The following is a 25,543-nucleotide window of genomic DNA, read 5'->3' as shown; positions in this document are numbered from 1 at the left end:
ATGATAAGTGGTCACGATTTTAGTAAACTCGCTAGAGAAGATATTCATTTTTTTTATTATCTTTAAATCAGAGAAAAAACAAAAGGAAATATTTTTTTAAAAAAATACTCAGAACGGAAACGGAATTGATTTGGAATTAAATTGGGTTTTTAAGAGCGAACCAGCGTTGAACCGCACCGTTCCGGTGCGGTTCATTAGACGATTCTAAACCCTTTTCATCCACTGTGAACCCTCTCTCTTTCTCTCTCTCCCACTCGAGCCGCCGGTTCCTTCGCCTCCCCTTTTCCGTGTGCCCAACTCCCTCCTTCCTTGAGCGGCGAGCACCGGCAGCGGCTCCGACCTTCCCGTGAGTGGCAGAAGCGGCGCCGGCTCTTCATCGCTTGTGTGGGGGGTGCAAAGAACCCTATTTCGCTGCCGCGGCGTGCAAAGAACGGGAGTGAACACCGCGTTTTCGTCCTTCGCTACGAGATTGCTTCAGATTCCGCATTTGGACCGCCACAGTGAAAATAATGAAGAATTTAAAGGTTTCCTCGCAGCTCTCGCTGGATCTCGAGTTGCAGTTCGAGGGAGAGTCGATTCTGCTGTCCGCCTTCGACGTCGAGTGCAACCGTGTCTTCTTTGCCTCTTCGCATAATGCCATCTACACTCTTCAACTTCCGCTATCTACGGTAAGGAATCGACGTGCATATTTCTATTGCTACTATTAGTATTATGATTATTATTTTGTGAAAATAAAGTTCATTGAGTAGTCGGATTAAGTTTGATTGTAATGAATTATAATGATCACCGTTCACCCGATCGTTAGAACTACGAGAACAAACCTTTTTATGGTCACGAAAGTTTCTCCTTTCTTCAATTGACTTTTGTTAGGTGTTGGGTTTTCTCTGATTTTAATCTGGCATAAGCAGCACAAATCATTATCCTATATAAATGAAACTATGAATATCAGTTACAGTTTATGCACTCGATTAAGTTACTTAGTTACAGCTATAAATCTAACACTGTTCTCAATGGTCTATTAAATACTTGCACATTTACTGTGGTTACTAGTTAATGATTTGTCCATCAGTTTTAATATTCATCCCCACTCACTCCCCTTTGTATCTGTGTATATTTTATAATCTCACAAAATTAGGATGGATTTAAGTATCTTCCTAGAGTTGTTTTCTTAACTGTGCATTTATCATAAGTATATTTAAATAAGAAGCTATATTGTTGGTCTTTATCCCCTAAGGTGATAGCCATAGTTAAAAGTCAAAGTTTAGGTGAAAGGTTAATAACCGCAAATGTGATTTTTGCATTGATCTGCAATGCAATGCATGCAGTTGCAACTTATCTTTGTTTTTCATTTTTCTTGGTGTCTTTAGAATTCTTCGTCAGAAGTTGAGCCTCTACCCTTGGAACCCGAGGATCATATTTCCGCAATGGATTATCTAATGGAGAAGGAAGTGCTGATTATTGGAACTTCAAGGGGTTGCTTAATATTGTATAATGTTGATATGAAAACAACTGAATTTGTTGGCAAAGTAAATGGCGGAGTAAAGTATATTGCTTCAAGCCCAGATGGAGCCCTTCTGGCAGTAACATCTGGAACTGGGCAGTTGCTAGTCATGACTCAGGATTGGGATGTACAGTATGAAACTCCACTTGATCCTAATCTTTCTGATGTAAGTTGTGAACTTTTATCCTAAACATTATTTGTATTTTTTGCATAGCTTCGTTGTTTGTTTTTTGATAAATTACCGTCATATTTGTCTACTGACTTGAGTTTAGTAATAACATGGATTCTTGGTAATATATACTTGATGTATGGAGAATTTATTAAACTAGAGATCGGCTTTGACCTTTTTAATTCTATTGTGAGTAGAAATGAACTTATAGAATATAGAGGGGAAAAAACCATGACTTGTATTCTTTTTGGTTGCTTTCAAATTAATAGAATTGCATCATTTAATAATAAGCAATTAAGCTCAACTATTTCCCAACAAGCCATAAAATTGTAGCATTTTTAATGTTTAGTAATATTTCCAATGACTCAAACAGCAATGCCATATCCCCTGTTAAGCTAGATCTGGTTTTTGTCCGTATTTGCTTGAATTTTGAGGTCTGCATAGTATATGTTTGTCTTCAAGATTATTGTTATATGTTTAAGTTCTTTTCTAGGATATGGACACTCATGATCTGGGTGGTCCTTCTAGCAGTCAATTTGATAGCTCCATTTCTTGGCGCGGCGATGGAAGATACTTTGCTACAATTAGTCAACTTTACTATTCTTCTTCTCTGCAAAAGAATTCTTTTCCTTTACAAAAGCTTAACATTTGGGATAGAGAATCTGGAGACTTGCATTCTTCTTCAGAGCTCAAGAAGTTTATGGGTACATCCTTAGATTGGATGCCTAGTGGAGCTAAAGTGGCAACTGTGTATGACAGAAAAGGTGAAAATAAATGCCCTTTGATAGTACTTTTTGAGAAAAATGGAATGGAGAGAAGCTCTTTCTCTATTAACGAGACAGCGGAAGCAACAATTCAGATTTTAAAATGGAACTGCAACTCAGACCTTCTGGCTACTTCTATTGTCAGTGATGAATTTGATTCTATCAAAATTTGGTCCTTCAGCAACAACCATTGGTATTTGAAGCAAGACATGAGATATCCAAAGAAAGAAGGTGTGAGGTTCTTGTGGGATCCATTAAAGCCTATGCATCTGATTAGTTGGACTTTGAGTGGAAAGGTTACATTTTACAACTTTATCTGGACTACTGCTGTTACTGAGACATCAGTAGCATTGGTTATTGATAACTCCAATGTGTTAGTAACTCCTCTTTCAATCTCCCTAGTCCCACCTCCCATGTCTCTCTTTAGTCTAAAATTTTCTAGTGCTGTTCGAGAAATCTCCTTCTTATCTAAGAGTTCAAAGAAATATATAGCAGCATGTCTATCCAATGGAAGCTTATGTGTAGCAGAGACTCCTAGCGTTGATATGTGGGATGCATTTGAAGGAAAAGTAATTGATATTGAAGCTTGCCATAGTGATTTAAGGTTGGAGAGCTTTATGCATCTAACTTGGTTGGATTCAAACATTCTTTTTGGAATAACTTCTAGAGGATCTCTTAGTTGCTTAGGGAACAACATTACCCAACAAAATTCTCGTAATTACTTTTTGCATGAGATCGAGCTTGCATGTTCTGAGAATTCAGAGCCTGAATCATTTGCTTCTTCAGGTTGGCATGCACAGATATCAGAGGTGGCATCTTTTGAAAAGCCTATCATTGCTATTGCTCCTGTTCCAACAAAAAAATGTGCAGCCTTTGTTCAGCTTCAAGGAGGACCAATCATTGAGTATTCTTCTACTAAGTTGATGACACTTGAACGAACTCATCATCATGATTCTGGATCTGATCATGGGTTTTCATCGTCATGCCCTTGGATGAAGGCAGTACTTGTTCGTCATGATGGTATTTTGAGAGACCTTGTTTTTGGGCTTGATGATAATGGTAGGCTACATCTTGGAGGGAGAATATTATGCAAAAACTGCAGCAGTTTCTCATTTTATTCTGCCAATGGTGGTGTCACTGAGCAAGTCGTTACTCATTTGCTGCTTATAACAAAGCAGGATTTGCTAATCATCATAGGCATGGATGATATTTTACGTGAGACTCTTGAAACAAAAATAGATAGTTACAGTACTTCTAATAACCACAAAGAGGAAAATAAAGATTTTGTTCATATATGGGAAAGAGGAGCAAAGTTGATTGGAGTAATGCATGGAGATGAGGCAGCAGTCATATTACAAACTAATCGAGGTAGCTTAGAATGCATTTATCCAAGGAAATTGGTTCTTGTGTCAATTACTAATGCTTTGGTACAAGAGCGTTTTAAGGATGCAATGCTTATGGTGAGGAGACATAGGATAGACTTTAATGTCATTGTTGATTACCATGGTTGGAAAGCTTTTCTAAAATCAGCCAAGGAGTTTGTTCGTCAGGTAGATAATCTTGGCCATATAACAGAATTTGTTTCCTCAATCAAGAATGAGAATGTGATCAACACTCTATACAAGGCATACTTTCCTCAACCTTCTCCAATTGAGGCACTGACTAGAAATTCAAAAAACATTCAGGATCTTGCCACAGGAAACAAGGTTTCTGATGTTCTTTTTGCTGTGCGGAGGGCTCTTGAGGAACAAATGCCTGAAAGTTCAGGAAGAGAGCTCTGTATTCTGACCACTTTAGCCCATAGTGAACCTCCAGCTTTGGAGGAAGCACTGAATAGAATAAAAGTTATCCGAGAATCAGAGCTATTGGGGGCTGACAACAAGCAGAGGTTATACCCTTCTGGTGAAGAATCTGTAAAGCATTTAGTATGGTTGACAGATCCTGAGGCTGTATATGAAGCTGCTCTAGGTTTGTATGATCTTAACCTTGCTGCCATGGTGGCAGTGAACTCACAGAAGGATCCAAAGGAATTTCTTCCTTATCTCAAAGGACTTGAAGATTTGCCGCCTCCTGTTATGAGATATACCATTGACCTAAGACTGCACAGATATGAGAGTGCTCTAAAACATATTGTCTCAGCAGGTGATGATTATTATGAAGATTGCATGAATCTCCTAAAGAACAACCCTGAACTTTTTCCCATTGGTCTGCAATTAATTTCTGACCATGTGAAAAGATCACAGATCCTAGAAGCCTGGGGGGATCATCTTAATGCTGAAAAACAGCTTCAAGATGCTGCTATGATTTACCTGTGTTGCTCATCTCTTCACAAAGCTCTAAAAGCATATCGTGCTTGTGCTGATTGGAAAGGTGTATTTACAGTAGCTGGTCTCCTCAAACTAGGAGACAAAGAGGTTCTTCTACTGGCAAATGATCTCTGTGAAGAAATTCAAGCACTTGGGAAGCCAGCTGAGTCTGCCAAAATTGCTCTTGAGTATTTGAAGGACATTTCTAGAGCTGTTGACTATTTAATAATGGCAAGAGAGTGGGAAGAGGCTCTCAGAATTTCCCACATGCAAGAAGATCAGGACTTAGACTCCCCTCTTAGGGATGCATGCATAGAATGTGCTACTGCATTGACATCTGAATACAATGAGGGGTTAGAAAAGGTAGGGAAATATTGTGCCCGTTACCTTGCTGTGCGCCAGAGAAGGATAATGCTTGCTGCTAAAATTCAGGCAGAGGATAGGTTGGCAAGTGATGTCGATTATGATACTCTCTCTGAAACTAGCAGTACTTTCAGTAACATGAGTGCATACACTGGAAGGTATGTCATTTAGGCAAAATTATTCCTTTTCTGCAACATTTTCTTTGTCTATTATTCTTTGACAGTTTATCAAAACACTAGAATCTTTTAGTATGGGGACTGCAACCATAACTTTTCTGATTGTTTGTGTGCACTGTTGCAACAGAAAATTTTTGTGATTATACAACAATATATTGTTCTTAAATTTGTTTTTTTTTCAGTATTGAGTCATTATATCATCCTTAACATTTTAGTTTAATCTGACATTTGGCATTTCCTTGTTCTTTGCATTAGTTTTGGTCTTGTATATATCTTGGGAGCCAGGATCAACTAGAATAGCATGTTTTGTATGAGACTTTCTTTTTCTCACCATGGGATTTCTTTGGAAATATACCAAACATTATCCATTTACAGTTGTCCTGGTTCATGAGACTTTGTATGATTTAAATCTTGTGTTGGGTGGAAGTAGAAAAAGTCAAAGAAAAAAATATTGTGAGACAATAGTTATGTGTTACTAAATGAGATTTCCTAGAAACTAAAATTTTTGCCTTTATTCATATTCCTTTGGAGTGTCAAACATGTTTTTGTGAAAAAGAACACTGGATATATCACCCTAATGTGTTCAGTAATTTGAATTCAGAATGCCTCACTATGTCTCGCTAGAATTTAACTTCTGTTAGCCTTTTTAATGTGATATAATAGATTTCACATGATTCTACAGAATTCTATACTTTTTTTTTATATATATGTTACTGTTAGTTCCATAACATACGGCATTATACACTTGTTACACTAACCAAAACATACTTGAATTTTAACAGGACAGAGAAGAATTCATCGGCTTCCATCAGTTCAAGCAAAGCCAGTAGAGTTCGCGAGATGAGACGTCAAAAGCATAGAGGTGGAAAGATTCGACCCGGAAGGTGCCAGTTTGCAAATGTTTCTATTTTGACTTATACATATTTTCCTTGACTCTCTGTCTTATTTCACTTTTTCTGACCAATGCATTCTCTATTCATCAAGCAGGATAAATGTGTTGTTTGAAAAGATAAAATAATAAAATATTAATAATCCAGAGTAAATAGGTAGCTTCAAGTAGTTAATAAAATAGAAAAATATGTTAAGTTGAGTTAGCATGTCCATAGACAGATTGCTAGTTTCTAAAGTTTTGACAAGTTGAATCCCCGATCCCGTTGAATATATGAAAGGTAGAGGTACCAAAGAAATTTTTATTTTGACGTAATTAAGATTATTTAAAATTCTGGATATTACAAGAGTCAAAAGTAGCCTGATAAGATTTATATTATGATATCAGATAGTTTTGAATTCATGGTTGCTTGATGGTGTTGTACAGTTGGGCTATAACACCACCATAGTCTGCAGAGGTGGCTGTAGTTTGGTTGAGAGAAAAATCAAAATATTTGGGTTTGAATAGTCCAACCTGTAATCAAGCTAAAACTGTTTTGTTTCGGCTTGAAATAAATCAAAAAATTCAGTTTGAGTGGGTTTGAAATTGGTAATTGTGAAATAAATATGTAAATAATGCACCAAAAGAGATTGAAGGAGAAAGATTAAAATTTTCTTTTTATTTGTACATAATTTAGATCTCAATACATAGTTAAATAGAAGAAAGAGTACAAGGTAACATTCTAAAATAAGGAAATAGAATAAGAAAATATTCTAATCCTAATAATTACCAATAATTACCTTCCTAAATTTATTTCAATCAAATAAAATCATGATATATTTAATCTAATCAAATCATGCCTAATTTATCGACACTCCCCCTCAAGTTGGTACAAAAATGTTCATTATGCACAACTTGCTAACTTGTGTTTCAAAGCGTTGTCTTGAAAGACCCTTGGTCAAAACATCTGCAACTTGTAGCGTGGCTGGAACAAATGAACTGCAAATTATTCTATCTTCCAACCTCTCTTTTATAAAGTGTTTATCAATTCCAATGTGTTTCGTTTTATTATATAGAACTGGATTAGGAACAATACTGATTGCTGATTTGCTATCACAGTATAGTTTTATAGGAAGGTTTATTCGTCTCTTTAGCTCATATAAAACTAAGAATCTCCGTACTCCTTGATCCATTGCTCTAAACTTAGCTTTTGCACTGCTTCTGGCTATAACATTGTGCTTCTTATGTCTCAAAGTTACCATGTTGCCCCACACAAATGTGTAATATCCTGAAGTTGACCTTCGATCAGCAACAAAGCCTATGCATCTGTATATACTTCAATGTCTCTTCTCTCATCCTTGCTAAAGAAAAATCCCTTTCCAGGTGTTCCATTTAAATATCACAGGATTTGGTACATTTAAATATCACAGGATTTGGTACACTGCATCCAAATGTTCTTCATATGGAGAATGCATGAATTGATCGACCATGCTCACTGTGAAAGCAATGTTTGGGTGAGTATGAGACAAGTAAATTAGTTTCCCAACAAGTCTTTGATATCTTATTGAGTCTATTGGAGTGCCATTTTTTATATCTCCCAGCTTTGTGTTCACATCAATTTCCTTTAAGAGATCGAGAATATACTTTCTCTAAGACACGATAATACCTTTCTTTGATCTTGCTATCTCCATTCCAAGAAAGTACCTTAGCCGACCCAAGTCTTTAATCTCGAATTCCTTGGCTAGGTTTGCTTTCAATCTGCTCATCTCTTCTATATCATCTCTAGCCAATATTATGTCATCGACATACACGATTAGCACAGAGATCTTGTCTTTCTTAGATGTCTTTGTGAATAAAGTATGGTCAGATCGTCCTTGGGTGTAGCCTTGACTTTTTACAAACATTGTGAACCTCTCGAACCATGCTCTGGGCGATTGCTTCAGTCTATAGAGAGTTTTTTAGCTTACACACTTCTGATCCAAATTGATCAGAAAATCCTGGGGGTGCTTTCATGTAGACCTCTTCTTCTAAATCACTATTTAGAAACACATTTTTCACATCTAATTGATTTAGTGGCCAATCGAGATTTGCAGCAAGCTAATAATAAGACTTGAACAGTGTTCAATTTAGGCACGAGAGAGAATGTTTGAGAATAGTTTACTCTGTAAGTTTACGTAAAGCCTTTAACAACCAAACGAGTCTTATATCATTCTAGGGGACCGTCTAAGTTGTACTTTATGGGGAATACTGACTTACATCCAACAATCAATTTATCATGAGGTAGATCTACCTTCTCCCAAGTATTATTCTTCTGTAGGACGCTCATTTCCTAAAAAATTGCTTCTTTCCACTCAGGTATCTTTAGAGCTTTTTGAATATTCTTTCGAATACTAATATTGTCGAGTTATGAAACAAAAGCACAATAGGAAGAAGGCAAATATTTATAAGATACAAAATTCGAAAGTGGGTGTTGTGTGCATGACCGAACTCCTTCCCTTAGGGCAATAGGAAGATCAACTTGACTTGAGGAATTTAACTAAGACATACTTTGGGTTCTATTGTTAGGGATTTTTGAGTAATCATTGTAGTCTCGTGATTTTGCCTTTGATCATATTCTTGGCTTTGTAAATGGACAATGTCTTCTTTTCTTTGAGTCTGTCCTTCCCTTCTGTAAACAAGACCTTTGAATTGATTGTTACTCTTTTCTATCATGTCATTGTTTTGAAATGACACAAGTTTAGGTTCTTCCTCGAAATAGCAGGTTAAGTCCAACTCATTTAAACATTCATCTTCCCTATTATGCTCCCTGAAGATGAGAATCGTAGTAAGATTGTCCGCCAAAAAAAGGTGACATCCATGGATACCAAATTTTTTTTTTGAAATTGGATTAAAACATTTGTATCCTCTTTGATTTGTATTTGTAGGGTACCCAACAAAGATGCATTTATAAGATTTTGGATCAAGTTTAGAACGCCTTAGGTCATGATTGTGAATGAAGATAATGCTACCAAAAATTTGTAGGGAAATATCTGTGAAGAGCCGAGAGTTAGGGAAATAATTTTGAAAGGTTTGTATCGGAGTTTTAAAATTCAGTATCCTTGTTGGTAATCTATTTATTAAATAAGTAACGGTTAGAATCATATCACTGCAAAAATACTTTGGAACTTTAGTACGAAAACTTGGAGCCCTTGCAACTTCAAGGAGATACTTATTTTTCCTTTTAGTCACTCCATTTTGTTGAGGAGTGTGCATAATTCCCTTCTTTAAAAAAATTTCCTAGTAATTGATTGAAATATTCTTTCCCATTATCACTACGAAAAATTCTAACTATGTTTGAAATTGAATTTGAACCATATTATAAAAATTTATGAACACATTTTCAACATCAGATTTATTTTTCAAAAGAAATACTCAAGTCATTCTAGTATGATCATTTATAAATTTGATAACCACCGTTTTTCAGATAATGTTACTATCCTAGAGGGACCCCAAATATCACTATGTATCAAAGTAAATGGTGCAGATTTTTTATATGGTTGTAATGGAAACACCGAGTGAAGATGTTTGCCTAATTCACAAGATTCAAATCTAAACGATGAAGGATTTTTATTTAAAAATAACTTAGGTAACAATTGTGTTAAATATTGAAAGTTTGGATGTCCTAAATGATAATGCCATAACATAATCTCATTGTCATGAGAAGCAGAAATCGAGTTGAAACAAGTCATGAGGTCTTGTTTTATGAAGGTTGATCCAACATTGAAGATGTAGGGGCCATTGTCCTGTCTGGCATTGCCAATCATCTTCTTCGAGGCTAAATCGTGAAATTCACAATGCGTGAAAAAAAACAGCACGACAGTTAAAATAGAGGTAAGTTTGCTAATGGATAACAAATAATATGATAAATGAGGCACATGCAAAACATTTCTAAGGACAAGGAAAGGAGAAACAACAACAGTTCCTTTCCCTGCGATAGTAGCAAAGGATCCATCAACAATTTTAACCTTTTTATTTCCTGCACACTGTGTATATGAAGAGAAAAATTGTGATATGCTTATCATATGGTTGATGGCACCTGAATCTAATATCCAGGAACCATTTGAGTTTGTGCTAGCAATAGAAGAATGTACCTGTTTGAGCTAGAGAGCAAGAAGAGTTAGAATTTCCAAGAGTGTGAGATTGAAGCATTTTATACCGGTGCTCTATTTGATCCTTTGTGAAAGGAAGAAATTCAGAGGCTGATGATTGCTGTCCAGAATCAATACCACATGTTTGAAGGGCCCGAACGCCACCATTAGTATCTTTAAAGTTGCTACCTAACTTTTATAATTTGCTGGTTTGCCATGGATTTTCCAGTATGTCTCCATAGTGTGCCACGACTTGTGGCACCTTTCACACCAAAGTTTTGGCTTATTGCCTTCAAAACTGGTCTCTTTGGTGACAAGGGCAGATCCCTCACTCTCCACTATCTCTGGTTCTTCAATTCCTTTCAGCGTCACTTGGCATCGAGCCTCCTCTTGACGGACCTCTGAGAAAATTCTAATGGCAGGCAAAGGTTTTCTCCCAAGTATATGCCCCTGAACTTCATCAAGCTCCTTATTTAAACCTGCCAAAAACACAAACACTCTGCTTCTCTCTACCTTCTTTTTATATCGAATACTATCATTGGTGTTTTCCCATTCCTCTTTTTCAAATAAATCTAGTTCCTGCCATACAATCATCATTTCATTGTAATAGGTAGTAACATCTCGATTTCCTTATTGCATTCTCCACGTTTGAATATTTAATTTGAACAGTTGAGAATAATTCTCTATATCAGAGTAGGTTTCACGTACCGCGTTCCATACATCATGGGTTGTTGGTAAGAACATGAAAGGCTTGCCAATGATCGGATCCATCGAGTTAATAAGCCATGCAACCACCAAAGAATTTTTTGAGCGTCATTGTTTGTATCTCAGATCATTCAAAGCCGGTGACTTTATTTCTTCATTCAAATGTCCAAGTTTCCCTTTACCATCAATCACCAAGCGCACGGATTGAGCCATTCAAGGTAATTTTTTCCATTGGCGGTAGAAAGGCGAATACGCTCGCCCCCAGTGCCTCCGCCAACCCGTCCTAAGGCCAACACGGAGGAGGTAAATCACGGGTGACTACTAGTCTTTGGAATAGTGACTAACACATAAAGGAGACATTTACCTTGACTTTACCGAGATTCGAACCCTAGACCTCATGGTGTCAACACCTCATGCGTTAGCCACTAGACCGTCCCGAGGGGACAAGGTAATTTTTTCCATTGAATCTATGTATGGTGATTTTGAGGGAATCAGACCAGGAGATATTTGAATTTGGTCGGTTTCCTCCCAAGGATGGTGCTGTGTCGACCATAGCAGTTTTGAAATTCATGATCGAGAACTAGCCTCTGATACCATGTAAATAAAATGCACCAAAAGAGAATAAAGGAGGAAGATTAAAATCTACTTTTTATTCATCTTTAATTCAAATCTCAATACATAGAAGAAAGAGTAGAAGGTAATATTCTAAGATAAGAAAATATAATAAGAAAATATTCTAATCTTAATAATTACCAATAATTACCTTCCTAAATTTATTTCAATCAAATAAAATTATGATATATTTAATCTATTAATTTATCGGGAAAATACATATTAACAAAACCCCAACAAAGACAGGTTTCCTGACAAGATTTCTATTGACAATAAGAAACCATACTAATTAACATACTAATTTATCTCTATATACATTCATATAAAAGGCAGCCGGTGCACGAAGTCCATATATATATTATAAAAACTTTAACAGTTTGTTTCAGTTTTAACGGTTTGTATGGACACAAAATCAATAATTTTACCTAATTTTCAAACTGAAACCAAACGATAATCTCAACATTTACCTAATATCCATTGTGCATGTCCATCCCTATTTCTGTGGTTTACTGATTCTTTTCATTAGTTGGATGGAAATCAAAATTTGTTTAATTCCTAATCATTATTTGCTCCTGAACAGCCCTGGAGAAGAGCTAGCACTCGTGGAGCATTTGAAGGGCATGTCTCTTACTGAAACAGCGCAACACGAACTCAAAGGCCTCATCATAACCCTTATCATGCTGGGAAAGGAAGAAATTGCTAGTAAGCTTCAATCTGCTGCAGATGCCTATCAAATATCACAGCAGGCAGCTGTGAAACTAGCCGAAGATACAATGGAAAATGATACAATAAATGAAGAAAATCATACCCTGGAAAACTACACAAAAATCGTTAGAGTTCCATATATGAAAGCACTTCCCCCAGAATCTAAAGCTTTACTACCGCCAATGCCTGTACTGATATTGTGAAACAAAGTTTCAATTTTGAGGTCTATTGAGTCAAATATATCAGTTGCACACATCAGGTGCAAGAGTAATTTCAACTGTCAGGGCTTCATGTTATAATTATTGATTTTAGAGGAGATTCAAATGGTTTGTACTTGTAATTTTTGAATGTTTGGCTGTAGCCATGGTGGCCTATGCGATTCCTAATCATCGCCATTTGGATTAACAAAGTGTTTTGTTTTGGTCATTCATATCTGCCAGGAATACAATATTATGCAAGATCTGGTGGCTTACTTTCTTGTGTGTTTTAGTTTACTGAAACTTGTGAGACATCCTGAACCCTTGCAATCCTACCAAATAGTATGAAACATCCAGAAGAGTCCAGAAAATTTGACTGCAGGTGTTTAATTGTTGCTGACATATGCAGACACTAGACCTTGTTTTTCTTAATTATGCAAACAATCTTCCTCCTGAAAATTTAGATTTTAATTTAATTATACTCTTTTAAATTGTCAATCTTTTACTAGCTCAGTTGATCCTTTGCTCTTCCTCTGCTTCCCACAATCCGATTGCTCGGACAACCAACGCAGAGCTCATCACAACCAACACTGCAAACAATGGAGGAACAACAATGTCGATATTGGAACGATCGAAGCGGATGGAAGGCAAACACACAACCAAATTTGGCGACCCCTCCATTGGTAGCCTCACTGTGCCTGCCCCGCACGCCTGCATGAACGCTGATGTGGGTGACACTGCCCATATGAAGGCTAGCTCCGGCGACAAGGCAGCCAATGCGACGGTGATGATGATGAGGATCGTCCATGCTACGGCATAGACGATGCACTGCCAGCGGTTGTGGAGGGCTTCCATGAGATCCATAGGGAGGAAAGGAAGGGCCATGTGGAATTGGGATGATGGAGAACATACATTTTATATGAAGCAAAAGCCCTCCTCTCTTGCTACCGAACTAACGTCTGGTAGGAATGAAAAAATAACGAGACTCCTTTGCCACCCAAATCAATATAATTCAAATTGATGGAACCAGAAGAGAATTACAATTTAACATCAATTCCAAATAATAATTAATGAAATGCAGTATTGGTTTAAAATATGAGGTTGAGTTATTACATCTATTCTTGTTGACAAGGATGTTCATAAACAATAAAGGTGTGTTTAGTTATCATATAATTGATAATCACATAATTAAAATTAGGAGGAATGACATAATTTAATATTATTTGATTTAAATTATATATATAATGATCTAATTTAATATTTTACTAGTGTATCCTGACTTCTTCTCTTTTTCTGATCTACCATGTCCCTTCAAATCAAGTTTAGGAAATCAAAGGAAAGAGAGATTGAAATTGGCCCAAAAAGAACTTGTCAAACAAAAGCATCTAAAAGCCCAACGGCGGCGACGGGGAGAAGATCAACCGTTTCCATCCTGTATCCTTGAAGGAGCTCAGATTTTAAGGGGGCGTTTGATTTAGGGGAATAAAAGTGAGGAATAGGAATAAAAATCATTGATTGTCATTGTTGATGTTTAGATTATAGGAATGAGAATACATATAAGGGAATGACTCCTTATAATTGGGTAATGACTCATTCTCATGTCTCTCCCCTTTAATGAGTCATTACTCTATTTTCAACGCCCTCTCGGATGGGTCTAGTGGCTAGCACATGAGGTGTTGCCATAATGAGGTCTGGGATTCGAATCTCGGCAAAGCCGAGGTAAATGCCTCCCTTATGTGCTAGTCATTATTCCAAAGGTTAATAGCCGTCCGTGATTTACCTCCTCCGTGTTGACCTTGGGACGGGTTGGCGGGGGCGCTGGGGGCGAGCGTATTCGCCTTTTGCCATAATTACTCTATTTTCAACAATCAAAATATCCTCTTATTTTAAAAATATCATTGACCCAAAACTAAAATTTTCCCCCTTAATATCAAATATTAAAATATATTTATTTAATTTTTCTTTCATATCACTTTCTCTCTCCTTGTTCTCTCTCATCATATTTTCTCTCTCCTCATTTTATCACCCACTTTCTCTTTCCTTAAGTTCTCTCATCACATTTTCTTTTTTTTTTTTTCTTATTACACTTTCTCTCTCATCAAACTTTCTTTCTCCTTAATATCTTCCATCACACTCTCTTCCTTATTTTTTTTTCTCATCACACTTCCTCTCTCATCATACTTCTTCTCTCATCATACTTTCTCTCTCCTCAATCTCTCACATCACACACTCTTTTCTCTTTCTTCTCATCACACTTTCTTTTTCCTCAATCTCTCCCATCACATTCGCTTTTCTATTTTTTCTCATCACACTTTCTCTCTCATCATACTTTCTCTCTCCTCAATCTCTCCCATCACACTCTCTACTCATTTTTTCTCATTACACTTTCTCTCTCATCATCCTCTCTCATCATATTTTCTCTCTCATCTTCTATCATCATGCTCTCTCCCATCATACTCTCTTTCCTCATTTTTCTCTCATCGCACTTTCTCTCTCTTCATTTTTTCTCATCACACTTTCTCTCTCATCACTCTTTTCCTCTCATCATACTTTCTCTTTCATCATATTTTTCTCTTACATCTAATTTTTTCTCTTATTTTTCTTTAAGGGTAAAAAAAAAATTTAATTTATTCTGATAGAAAATATTCAACTAATCAAACATTGCTTTTAAGAGTGATATCCATACTTATACTCATTCTTATTCTATAATACTATGATTTATATTCCGATTCATAAGAAAGAACTAAACACCCCCTAAGATTTTTAATGATTTCCCTTTTTAAAGGTCTCCAGACTTAAGCGAATATCCAATCTCACTATATTAATACATAATGGGCCGATTTCAAAAATGGACCAGGCCCATTAATATTTGGGCTTAATAGAGCCAATTTACTGGCTCATGAATAATTAGCAAACGTAAGACCCCTCCAATTGTTTATTTATTTTTTTAAAAATAACTTTAATTTAAAATATAAAATATTAATTAAAAAACATTATAACTAGGATAGTGAATGAATGTTTATTAGGGTATATATTATTATATTAGTAAGAGCCCTCCAATTGTTTATTTATTTTTTAAAAAATAACTTTAATTTAAAATATAAAATATTAATTAAAAAACATTATAACTAGGATAGTGAATGAATGTTTATTAGGATATATATTATTATATTAGTAAAAGAAAATATTTTTTTAAAAAGTAAATAATATATTTAAATTTACTTTTTCTTATAAAAATGTTATACAGTGAACAGATAAAAAGTATATAGACACTATAATTTATAACGTAATCTATATAGACTATAATTGATAACATAATCTATTTATTTATTGAGAAATGATATTTTTAAAGAAAAATCTCAAGAAAATTTTTTAAAGATAGACATATAAATGACGGGGCCCAAAAAAGATGAAATAGTAAATCCCATCATTTATGTGTCTATTCTTAATAGTTTTACTTGAGATTTTTTATGAAGAATATCATAGCTCTTTATTTATTAGTTAAGATCGTTTTAGGTCAGATATAAATGAATCATGTGCATTTATGACCAAGTTTGATAATTGACTTGATAAAAATTTATTTAATACATATAACAAGTAAATTTGAATAATTTATTTAATTAAATAAATAATCTTAAAAATATATATATTTACTCGTTAATATTTACGAACGATATACATAATCCATTTTCATTAATAAATTTTTTTATCAATATTCTAAATAAACTAATAAATTTTTAAAATAAATAAGTTTACATTATCAAATTTAATAACAACTAAATAAACTTAAAATATAAAAAATTCAATTAATTAAATAAGTTTGAATTGAGAGTTTGATAACAAATTAAATAAATTAAGCTCATGCCAAATTTGAACTATGCTCAAGTATCCCGAGCTATGATGTAATAGAAGAGCGCCCAATTATCATTTAAAAAATTGAACTTAAATAATTATTTCAATTATTTAATTTATTTTCTACTCAACTCGATTTTATTCAATTATCTTATCAAGTAAATTTGAATACCATAAAATTATAAGTAGATTTGAAAGAATGTAAAATTCGACGTAAAATTTATTTTTTTTAAAGCACATTTTGAGTAATAAATGTGTTGTTTAAAAAATATTAATGCAGTTTAAATGTGTTGTTTAAAAATATTAATGCAGTGTTGTGACATGTGGAACGCGCTGTCCCCCTCTTCTTCTAACGGTCGGATGCCGGCGCAAACGGCTAGTAAACGGCACAAATTACTAATTCCGTTACATTACGGCGCAACAAACGGATTCTGTCATATTTCAAACCAACCCCTCCTGATCGACACTTTATTTAATCTACTTTCATTTTTTTTTATTTAACTCGTCTTTCTGCTCGCTCCTCCTCAGTGATTCGATCCGTTTCCGGCACACCAAAATCCTCTTTTGAGTTCAAAATCTCACACAAACCCAGAGATCTCTTGCAGTAACCGGAGCGGCGAGATCCTGCGGACGAATCTCTCTCCGTTTCATTTTTATCCAGGTAATCGTCGTCGGCTAACGATTTTTCGATTTCAGAATTCTGTCCCAGATTTGCCGATCGCGTCGATCGTTCATGCAGCAGTCTACTCGTGGTGCTTTGTTTTCCCCTATACTGTTCTGCCGCCTCCTCGGTATTGTCTTATTTTAGGGTGCCGGGTGCGATCACGAGTTGATTCATGATGGGATTTTGGTTGTATTTTTCATATTTTATAGAAGCAAGATGCTATTATTCTGCGCTTTTCCATTTTTTCGCGACCTGAGCTGGCGATTGGGGATTTAGAATTGTTGTTTTGCGAGATTAGTCTTTGAATTATTGATGCAGAAACTGAAATGACGTAGCAAAAGGGATAAAAACTTATTTGCATTGTTTTGAAAATTTTGTTTGAGATGTTAAAGATTAGGATTTCTACGTCCCAGGTAGAAGGCAGATGGATAGCGCGCAAAGGAAAGGGGGATTTGTTCCGGTATCGCCCTCACAGACTCCGAGGTCCACCGAGAAGCACGGGAGAGATTTCCGGTCCTTTGATGGGAGTGGTAACTTGAGTGGCAAATTTGATAAGGAGAAGGGTGTCAATGTCCAAGTCATCCTGAGATGCAGGTGAGAATTGTGTTGAAGAGACGAGGCTTTTACCTTGTATGTCTAAGATTTTGCTTTACTGGATTTATGTAAATTTTGTTTGCACAATTTTTAGACCATTAAATGATGACGAGAAGAAGGGGAACACCCAGGTGGTTATATCATGCAATGAGCACCGTCGAGAAGTTTCAGCTGCTCAAAATATTGCTAATAAACTGATTGACAGAACCTTTACCTTCGACAAGGTCTCTGGAAGCTCTGGCTTCAGTATTTTGCCAATGCACCTTACTACCATATTTTTTTTTACCTGTTACATATCTTCTTTTCTTTTCTCTTTTGAAAAAAATGTAGGTTTTTGGTCCAACCTCGAAGCAAAAGGATTTGTTTGACCAAGCTGTCGCTCCTATAGTGAATGAGGTTCTTGAGGGCTACAATTGCACCATATTTGCGTATGGGCAGACCGGCACGGGAAAAACTTATACAATGGAAGGCGGAGGAAGAAAAACTAAGGTAGGATTTTCCTTGAAAATAGAAATGCAAGAACTACAGCTACTACGCTTTCTTTTCTCTCTAAGCTTTTCAAATTCATGCTAGAATGGAGAGTTTCCAAGTGATGCTGGAGTTATCCCAAGGGCAGTGAAACAAATTTTTAAGATACTGGAGGCACAATGTGCTGAGTACAGCATGAAAGTCACATTTCTTGAGCTATACAACGAGGAGATAACTGATCTTTTGGTCTCCGATGAATCAAAGTTCTCTGATGACAAGAACAAGAAGCCTATTGCTCTCATGGAGGATGGAAAGGCTGGTGTTTTGGTGAGAGGACTGGAGGAGGAGGTTGTCTATACTGCTGGTGAAATCTACAAAATCTTGGACAAAGGGTCTGCAAAAAGGCGCACTGCTGAGACTTTACTCAACAAACAAAGCAGCAGATCCCACTCTATTTTTTCCATTACAATTCACATTAAGGAAATTACTCCTGAGGGAGAAGAAATAATTAAATCTGGAAAACTTAATCTTGTTGATCTTGCTGGTTCAGAAAATATATCACGTTCTGGTGCTAGAGATGTGAGTAAATATTGCATTTCAAATTAGAATTAAGGTTTTAGTAACTGATATTTTTCCCCCGAAAAGTTAGCTATCCATCTTGGTTCTTGTGATTAATTTTCTAATATATTTGCCTAACTTCATTCATATTGATATCTACTACTTCAGGGAAGAGCAAGAGAAGCTGGGGAGATAAATAAAAGTTTACTCACACTTGGCCGTGTAATTAATGCTCTTGTTGAGCATTCTGGCCATATTCCATATAGGTACTATTTAAACTGACTGTACTTTATTTTCCTTTCTTCCGTATTTTACTCTTTTATAGGCTAAGGTTTGCCTATTTTATTTCAGAGATAGCAAATTGACCAGGTTATTACGTGACTCGCTGGGTGGAAAGACTAAAACTTGTATTATTGCCACAATATCACCTTCCATATTTTGTTTGGAGGAGACTCTAAGTACATTGGATTATGCACACCGTGCAAAGAATATCAAAAATAAGCCGGAGGTGATCAATAACTTTCAGCTTCTTTTACGTGATCACAACATCTTCATGTTGACTAAATATTTGTTAAATTATACCACAGGTTAACCAAAAGATGATGAAATCTGCAATGATTAAAGATTTATATGCGGAAATTGACCGTTTGAAACAAGGTGATCAATTTGTTTATGTTTTTCTCTATCATCTTAAACTGTTTTGAAAGATCTTGCTAGTACTCCTAATCTACATTTAGACGTATTATAATACAAGTTGAGGCATTCTATCCAATAGTCTTTCATATACTTGATGCCTGATCATAATGATTTAATCTACAAGAAGTTCATTATGCATTCTGATCATCTTGAAAGCTACTTCCTATTGATAAACATTCACTTTGAGTGGCAGCTGAAAGCATTCTTTTCAGTTGCCAGTAAAACTTAATTCTAATTTTCACGTCTAGTAATCAAGAATTTATCTGATTTGGAATGGCTTTTTCGTTGGAAAATTATATACAACAGAGGTATTTGCTGCAAGGGAGAAGAATGGTATATACATACCGCGCGATAGGTACTTGATTGAAGAAGCTGAAAAGAAGGTTAGTTTGGAAGTATTTACTTATGATTTACTCTGAGTTTATGTTAGTTGCTTTGTTTTATCATTCCTTCAACTCAATTTAGGCCATGACTGAGAAAATAGAAAAGCTGGAAGTTGATTTGGATTCAAAGGATAAGGTACCCCAAATTACTTAAGATGGTATCCTTTCTTCCATAGAGGTCTGTATCTGATATTTAAATGTTTTGCAGCAATTAGTTGGTCTACAAGAGCTTTACAGTTCACAAAAGATACTTAGTGCAGATTTAAGTGTCAAACTAGAAAAAACTCAGGTAAGTGCCATCGTCTGCTTAGCACATATATCGCAAATTATTCGTGGTTAGTGCTCATATAATTTTGAATATCGTGCAGAAAAAATTGGTAGGCACAGAACATGCTTACTCAGACCTAGAAGAAAGATATCGGCAAGCAAATTCTAAAATAAAAGAAAAGGAATTTTTGATAATTAATCTGCTTAAGTCAGGTGTGTGGCCATTTTTCATTTAGTCTTGCACAATGATTATACAAATATTTTGAGTAAAGTTTTATTTCAATTATTTTGATATCTAATTTATTATGCCATTTTGTCGTTTTCGCTCCTATTTCCTATCTGTTCAAACAAACACTTTACACTGATGTTTTCACGTCTAGTAATGATTTAAATGTCATTGCTCATAACGCACTGTCATGTAGACATGTATTATGAGTTATCCTTCAGTATCTGGATTAGAAGCAATGTGTTGTTTCTTGCCTTGTTCATTTTTTTTACTGTAGTGCTTGATGTGTTCTTGCTGTTGCAAACAGAGAAGGCGCTTGTTGAGCAAGCTTATGATCTTAGAGCGGAGCTTGAAAATACAGCTGCTGATGTTTCTGGCTTGTTCTCCAAAATAGGTTTGTACTTACATATCAATTCTTCTGATGCTCTATATTGTTGTTTCCTTCATATGGCTGTTTTTTTTCCAATCTTAACCACTAATAGCATAAGCTTTTCATTTGGCTTATAGAACGCAAAGATAAAATAGAGGAAGGAAACAAAAAACTTGTTCAAAATTTCCAATCCCTGCTAACCCAACACCTAGAAAGCTTGCACAAAGCTGTCTCAGCTTCAGTAGTAGAACAAGAGAACAAACTGAAAGAAATGGAAGAGGACATGGAGTCCTTTGTCTCTATAAAATCTAAGGTAAAAATATACTAGACAGTTTTTCTTTTCTTTTCTTCTTTTCTACTTCATGTGTTCTTGATAGTTTCTCATATTTACATTCTTATAAGTACCTGGATCATCTGTAGATGAACCACATTTATGAGCAATGTTTTACTCATAATATCTTTGATATACAGGCCACAAATGAACTTAGACTGCATGTAGAAAGGCTCAAAAATATGTATGGTTCCAAGATCAAATCTTTGGATGAATTAGCTGGTGAGATTGATAAGAATTCAGGAGATACCCTTGCTAGATTGAATTCCCAAGTGTCAATGCAATCTTCGGCTCTTGAAGATGTAATAATCACTTTATTTTGAGGCTATGAAAGCTTTTCAAACATATCTCCTACTATAATTTAAATATACATTTGTGATTTCGTGTAGTGCTTCAAAGGAATAGCTTTGGAGGCAGATCATCTTTTAAATGAACTTCAGCTGAGTTTCTCACAACAAGAGGATAAGTTGGCTACTTTTGCTCAGCAGCAACGTGAGGTAGGTGACTAATAGAAATATAGAAAGTTGACAAATGGAAGATGCCTATGAATATTAAACAACAATCTTTTTTGTATGTGAATGCACAGGGTCACCTTAGGGCTGTTGAATCAACAAGGTCAATTTCTATGATTACCTCTGGTTTTTTCCAAACCCTTGATAATCATGCATCCAAATTAACCAAGATTATGGAAGAATCACAAACTATGCAGAACCAACAACTTCATGACCTTGAGAATAAGTTTGAGGTAACTCCATTTTGGCTAGCAACAATACTAGATCCATGTTTTATGACACCATGTTCTTTTATATTTAAAAAAAAACTCTCAAACTCTTACTTCTTATTTATTGCTTATTCTTGTAGGAATGTGCTGCTAGGGAAGAGGAGCAATTACTGGAAAAGGTGGCAGAAATGTTAGCCACTTCTAGTGCTACAAAGAAGAAGCTGGTATATGATCTAACTCTTTTAATAGACATCAAATTTATAGTTTCTATTTTGTCCAAAGTTGGTATATGATCTAACTCTTTTAATAGATATCAAATTTGTAGTTTCTATTTTGTCCAAAGTTGGTATATGATCTAACTCTTTTAATATTCATGTAAATATTTTGCATGAAACTGATATATGATCTGCCTCTTTGAATAGACATGAAATCTCTAGTTTATATTTGTACTAGCAAAAAGCAAATAGAATTTAAAATACTTGTAAATATGCTAATGCCATTTTACAATATTGTATTGCTTTAGGGATTATTTACACCAAATTCATGGCCCCAACCATTTTGGTCAAGAGCCAAGGAGTAGGACAATACTGTGATTCTAGGTGTAGGACTAGTTTGAATAGACGAATATCTGGATGTTCAATACTACACAAGGACTATTGCAAGATGTGAATTGTATAATATGGTCATGTTAGCTGTAACTACACTAGTTATATATTCACAGATATCAGGTCAGCATGGGGCATCCGGGATCAGCATATAATCTTTTGTAGAAATGTCAGTTATCAGGTCACTTATGCATTTTGCCTATTGGGATTCCAGCCAATTATACCATTTTTTTTATTTGGCCTCATATTCTCGTAGGCATATATATGCGTCTGCACTACTTTTAATAGGCATATATATGTGCATGCCTGTATCAAATAGTCCATCAGGATTAGTTATTGTATGACTCCGTAAAACCAAATTATTTAAATCATGCCATACTTAAATTTTCTAGGACATCAAACAGAGTTAGTAAGACGTATGGTGGAAATGCCAATAGCAGCACTGCATTCAAACACTGGTAGATTTATATCATAGTCAAGAACATAAGTAGCTGTGTAAGGGGATTTGAAGTAGTTGGCTTGTTGCCAAAGTCTAGATAGGAACATGCCTTCATCAATTAGTGGCTCGAGACCTATACATCTAAAAACAAGTCATAAGTAATGCTCATTCAATTTATTGTTCCTTTACACCAGGATGCCTATATTGCATTATTAACTACTGGCAGTGCCTGAAAGTTTTAACCTGTGACAAAGGGGTAATCTAGTAGAACATATAGAAACGTTGGATCACATAGAGTGGGAAAAAAGAGGTAATCTTTGATTTATTATTCCAACTAAATATATAAATGAAAATGAACAAGCAGAAGGATAAATTACAAAACATCCTTGTGTCCATCCATATTCATCCACCCCATTCGTCCATCCTTCCAATTGAATAGATTGATCATTGCTCTGGTAGATACGACGTTCTTTGAAGTGTCATCTGACTGCTAAGTGCTGAATTTTAACATTCATCAAAAGCAGGCAATTCTATAACTGCACACTTTGTGCAAATATTTCACCTGTTGAGTGTTATTTTTCCACCATTTTTAGGTTCAAACAGCTGTTGACAGCCTCCGTGCTACTGCTGTTGAGAGAACAAGTAATCTACAAAAGGAAATGTCATCCGTTCATGATTTTACTCATTCTATAAAAGAACAGTGGAGAACATACACAGAAGAATCTGAAACTCACTATCTCGAGGACACTGCATCAGTAGAAAGTGGCAAAAATGGTCTGGAAGAATGTTTCAGAATTTGGTAAGCGTTGAAAGAGTATTTCTTTTGACGTTACTCTACAATTTCGAAATTGTTTAATCTATCTTTTCCTCTCATTTTCAGCAAGGCAAAGACTAAAATGGGCGCACAGCAGTGGATAGATGCTCAAAGTTCCCTGCTGAAGCTTGGGAAAGGAAATGTGTCATCAGTGGATTCAATTGTCAGGTACTTACTTGATGGGAGCAAATTATGGATTCTATGTGCCATTGATTATATCGACATCTGAGAAATCTTGTTCTCTTCATGCAGGAGTGGGTTGGATGCTAATCAACTTCTCCGTGCCAAGATGTCATCTGCTGTTTCATCAACACTTGAAGATGTTGATGTTTCAAACAAGGATCTTCTAACCTCCATTGATTGTAAGTCGTCACTGCTATTTCCTCACGTTTCTAGTATGTTTAGAATAAGCATCCAATAACTTTGTCCAACAGGTTCATTCAAACTCGACCAAGATGCTTGTAGCAATATTGATTCCATGCTTGTCCCATGCCACGAGGAGCTAAGGGAATTAAAAAGTTGCCATCTTCAGAAGATTGTAGAGATAACTGCTAACACAGGGAAGTGTCTTGAAGATGAATATGTGGTAAGTTAATGAGGACTCATTCTATCAGTAGGAATGTTTTTCTTTACCTTTTACCTTCATGTTTGTCAACTGATGTTACAAACAAATTGATCAGGTGGACACACCAACCTGTTCCACCCCGAGGCGTCGACCGATCAATCTGCCCACTGCTGCATCCATCGAGGAGCTGTGCACTCCAGGTTTCGACGAGCTACTAAAGTCGTTCTGGGAGGCGACCCCAACTTCGAATGGCGACGTGAAAAATTTCTCCGGAGCAAACCAATCAAAAGATTCTAGGTCCCCACTAACTGCCATCAATTAAGGCCAAGTAAGTTAGTTGTCCTGAATGATGGCATGCCACATATACAAAGGTATTAGAGGCAGTGGGAGCATGTTCAACGATTCTTTATCCTAACAGGTGCAATGAGTAGTTTTGTTTAGCGGTTTATTAACCCAGAACTGAGATGTTCATAAAAGGAACGGAGAATGAGGCTCGATATTGCGTGGTCGTGTAGTGTAGAAACATGAGTTGATTAGTTATTTTTCATAGGTCACTAAGAAATTCATCAATTAACGATTTCTGTCATTAATTTCGTCACTATTTTAGCCTATTTTTACCCATCAAAAACCTATACAAAAATACAATATCACACCATCAAAATAATATTAGTAACTACTTTCAAATTTATATAATTATAATATTAACATCAATTAATTTAATATTTAATAATGACATCCAAATTATCAAATTCAAAAATATAAATATGTATATGAAAATATTTATATACAATCAGTAGCTCTAGGTTACCATTACTCTATTGTCATGATCCGAGCTCTCAATTCTTGATTCTTTTTCGTTAACGTTATACTTTAATAGATAAGAACTCGGATGAGCTCTAGACCTAGGAGTACACAATACACGATCAATGAAGTTGTGATACTGATTATATGGAAATTATTATGCGTTCATGATTCATCACAAAGAATGCAAAAATTGCAAAAGTAGGGAGAAATAACATTACTAATAAAACACAACATGATATTGATGCAGATGATATAGAGCAAACGAAGGTTATCTCGTCCGGAAGTTGAGTCAGATGGAGGAGTCAATGGCGAGAGTAAGAACGTTGACAGAGAGCAGACTTGGAGCTAGAACTCGAAGATGCGTTGCAAACTTTGCGTCTTCGTGCGAGGCAGGGAAAGATAGTCGAAAGTAGTACTCATGGGGCTGCACACACCACAAAGAGATCACTTGGGGCCTTAGAGTAAGATCCAAAGAAGGAGTTTCTGATGCAGGCACTCTGACGCTCAAGTCAGAACGAGGACAGAGCGAAAAGTGTTGTAAGAAAATGAATAGTGGAACCATAGTAGATGCATGTGTACGCACGTACTTGGCCAATGGAGAAGACCTTTTTTTATACTGACACTCATAACCTCCATAATAATGAGGCATAAGAGAATGTCTGATGTCAGAGTATGTCTGTAATATACATGAAA

The 25,543-nt window shown here is 35.7% G+C and overlaps 3 protein-coding genes across 4 annotated transcripts; 2 read left to right on the top strand and 1 right to left on the bottom strand.

The window, feature by feature from the left end:
• The first annotated feature begins 213 nt into the window (after window positions 1-213).
• On the top strand, window positions 214-12,768 carry LOC122005461 (elongator complex protein 1-like). 2 transcript variants are annotated; one of them, XM_042560495.1, is made up of 5 exons: window positions 214-668; window positions 1,368-1,667; window positions 2,164-5,261; window positions 6,062-6,163; window positions 12,172-12,768. In XM_042560495.1, exons 1-5 carry the CDS (start codon window positions 510-512, stop codon window positions 12,497-12,499), a joined length of 3,987 nt encoding a protein of 1,328 aa, XP_042416429.1. In that variant the 5' UTR covers window positions 214-509; the 3' UTR covers window positions 12,500-12,768. The 2 variants fall into 2 exon arrangements, with proteins under 2 accessions (XP_042416429.1, XP_042416430.1); XM_042560496.1 differs by lacking the exon at window positions 214-668 and having other exon boundaries at window positions 1,479-1,667; window positions 2,202-5,261.
• A 235-nt stretch (window positions 12,769-13,003) lies between these two features.
• Window positions 13,004-13,378, bottom strand: LOC122004219. Its single transcript, XM_042559141.1, has one exon. It carries the CDS (start codon window positions 13,376-13,378, stop codon window positions 13,004-13,006), a length of 375 nt encoding a protein of 124 aa, XP_042415075.1.
• Window positions 13,379-16,826: 3,448 nt separating this feature from the next.
• Window positions 16,827-24,632, top strand: LOC122005460 (kinesin-like protein KIN-5A). The gene is made up of 23 exons (XM_042560494.1): window positions 16,827-17,006; window positions 17,423-17,603; window positions 17,698-17,827; window positions 17,934-18,092; window positions 18,177-18,650; window positions 18,798-18,895; window positions 18,981-19,137; window positions 19,217-19,286; window positions 19,632-19,708; window positions 19,791-19,844; window positions 19,917-19,997; window positions 20,077-20,188; window positions 20,509-20,595; window positions 20,709-20,884; window positions 21,043-21,204; window positions 21,292-21,399; window positions 21,489-21,647; window positions 21,764-21,847; window positions 23,261-23,466; window positions 23,548-23,649; window positions 23,734-23,843; window positions 23,916-24,067; window positions 24,162-24,632. Exons 2-23 carry the CDS (start codon window positions 17,434-17,436, stop codon window positions 24,366-24,368), a joined length of 3,135 nt encoding a protein of 1,044 aa, XP_042416428.1. The 5' UTR covers window positions 16,827-17,006; window positions 17,423-17,433; the 3' UTR covers window positions 24,369-24,632.
• The last annotated feature ends 911 nt before the right edge of the window (window positions 24,633-25,543 follow it).

Source organism: Zingiber officinale, chromosome 7B (assembly GCF_018446385.1).
Source record: "Zingiber officinale cultivar Zhangliang chromosome 7B, Zo_v1.1, whole genome shotgun sequence".
NCBI lineage: Eukaryota > Viridiplantae > Streptophyta > Magnoliopsida > Zingiberales > Zingiberaceae > Zingiber > Zingiber officinale.
Note: the sequence above shows the minus strand (reverse complement) of the source record. Positions and strands in the feature narration are given on the sequence as shown.

Bases quoted from the DNA above. Each gene is read 5' to 3' on its own strand.
- LOC122004219 (XM_042559141.1), bottom strand. From the start codon at position 13,378: ATGGCCCTTCCTTTCCTCCCTATGGATCTCATGGAAGCCCTCCACAAC.
- LOC122005460 (XM_042560494.1), top strand. From the start codon at position 17,434: ATGGATAGCGCGCAAAGGAAAGGGGGATTTGTTCCGGTATCGCCCTCA. The intron at 20,596-20,708 runs GTTTGTACTTAC...TTTGGCTTATAG, and splicing joins TGGCTTGTTCTCCAAAATAG to AACGCAAAGATAAAATAGAG. The intron at 21,400-21,488 runs GTAGGTGACTAA...GTGAATGCACAG, and splicing joins TTGCTCAGCAGCAACGTGAG to GGTCACCTTAGGGCTGTTGA.
- LOC122005461 (XM_042560495.1), top strand. From the start codon at position 510: ATGAAGAATTTAAAGGTTTCCTCGCAGCTCTCGCTGGATCTCGAGTTG. The intron at 669-1,367 runs GTAAGGAATCGA...TGGTGTCTTTAG, and splicing joins TTCAACTTCCGCTATCTACG to AATTCTTCGTCAGAAGTTGA. The intron at 1,668-2,163 runs GTAAGTTGTGAA...GTTCTTTTCTAG, and splicing joins TTGATCCTAATCTTTCTGAT to GATATGGACACTCATGATCT.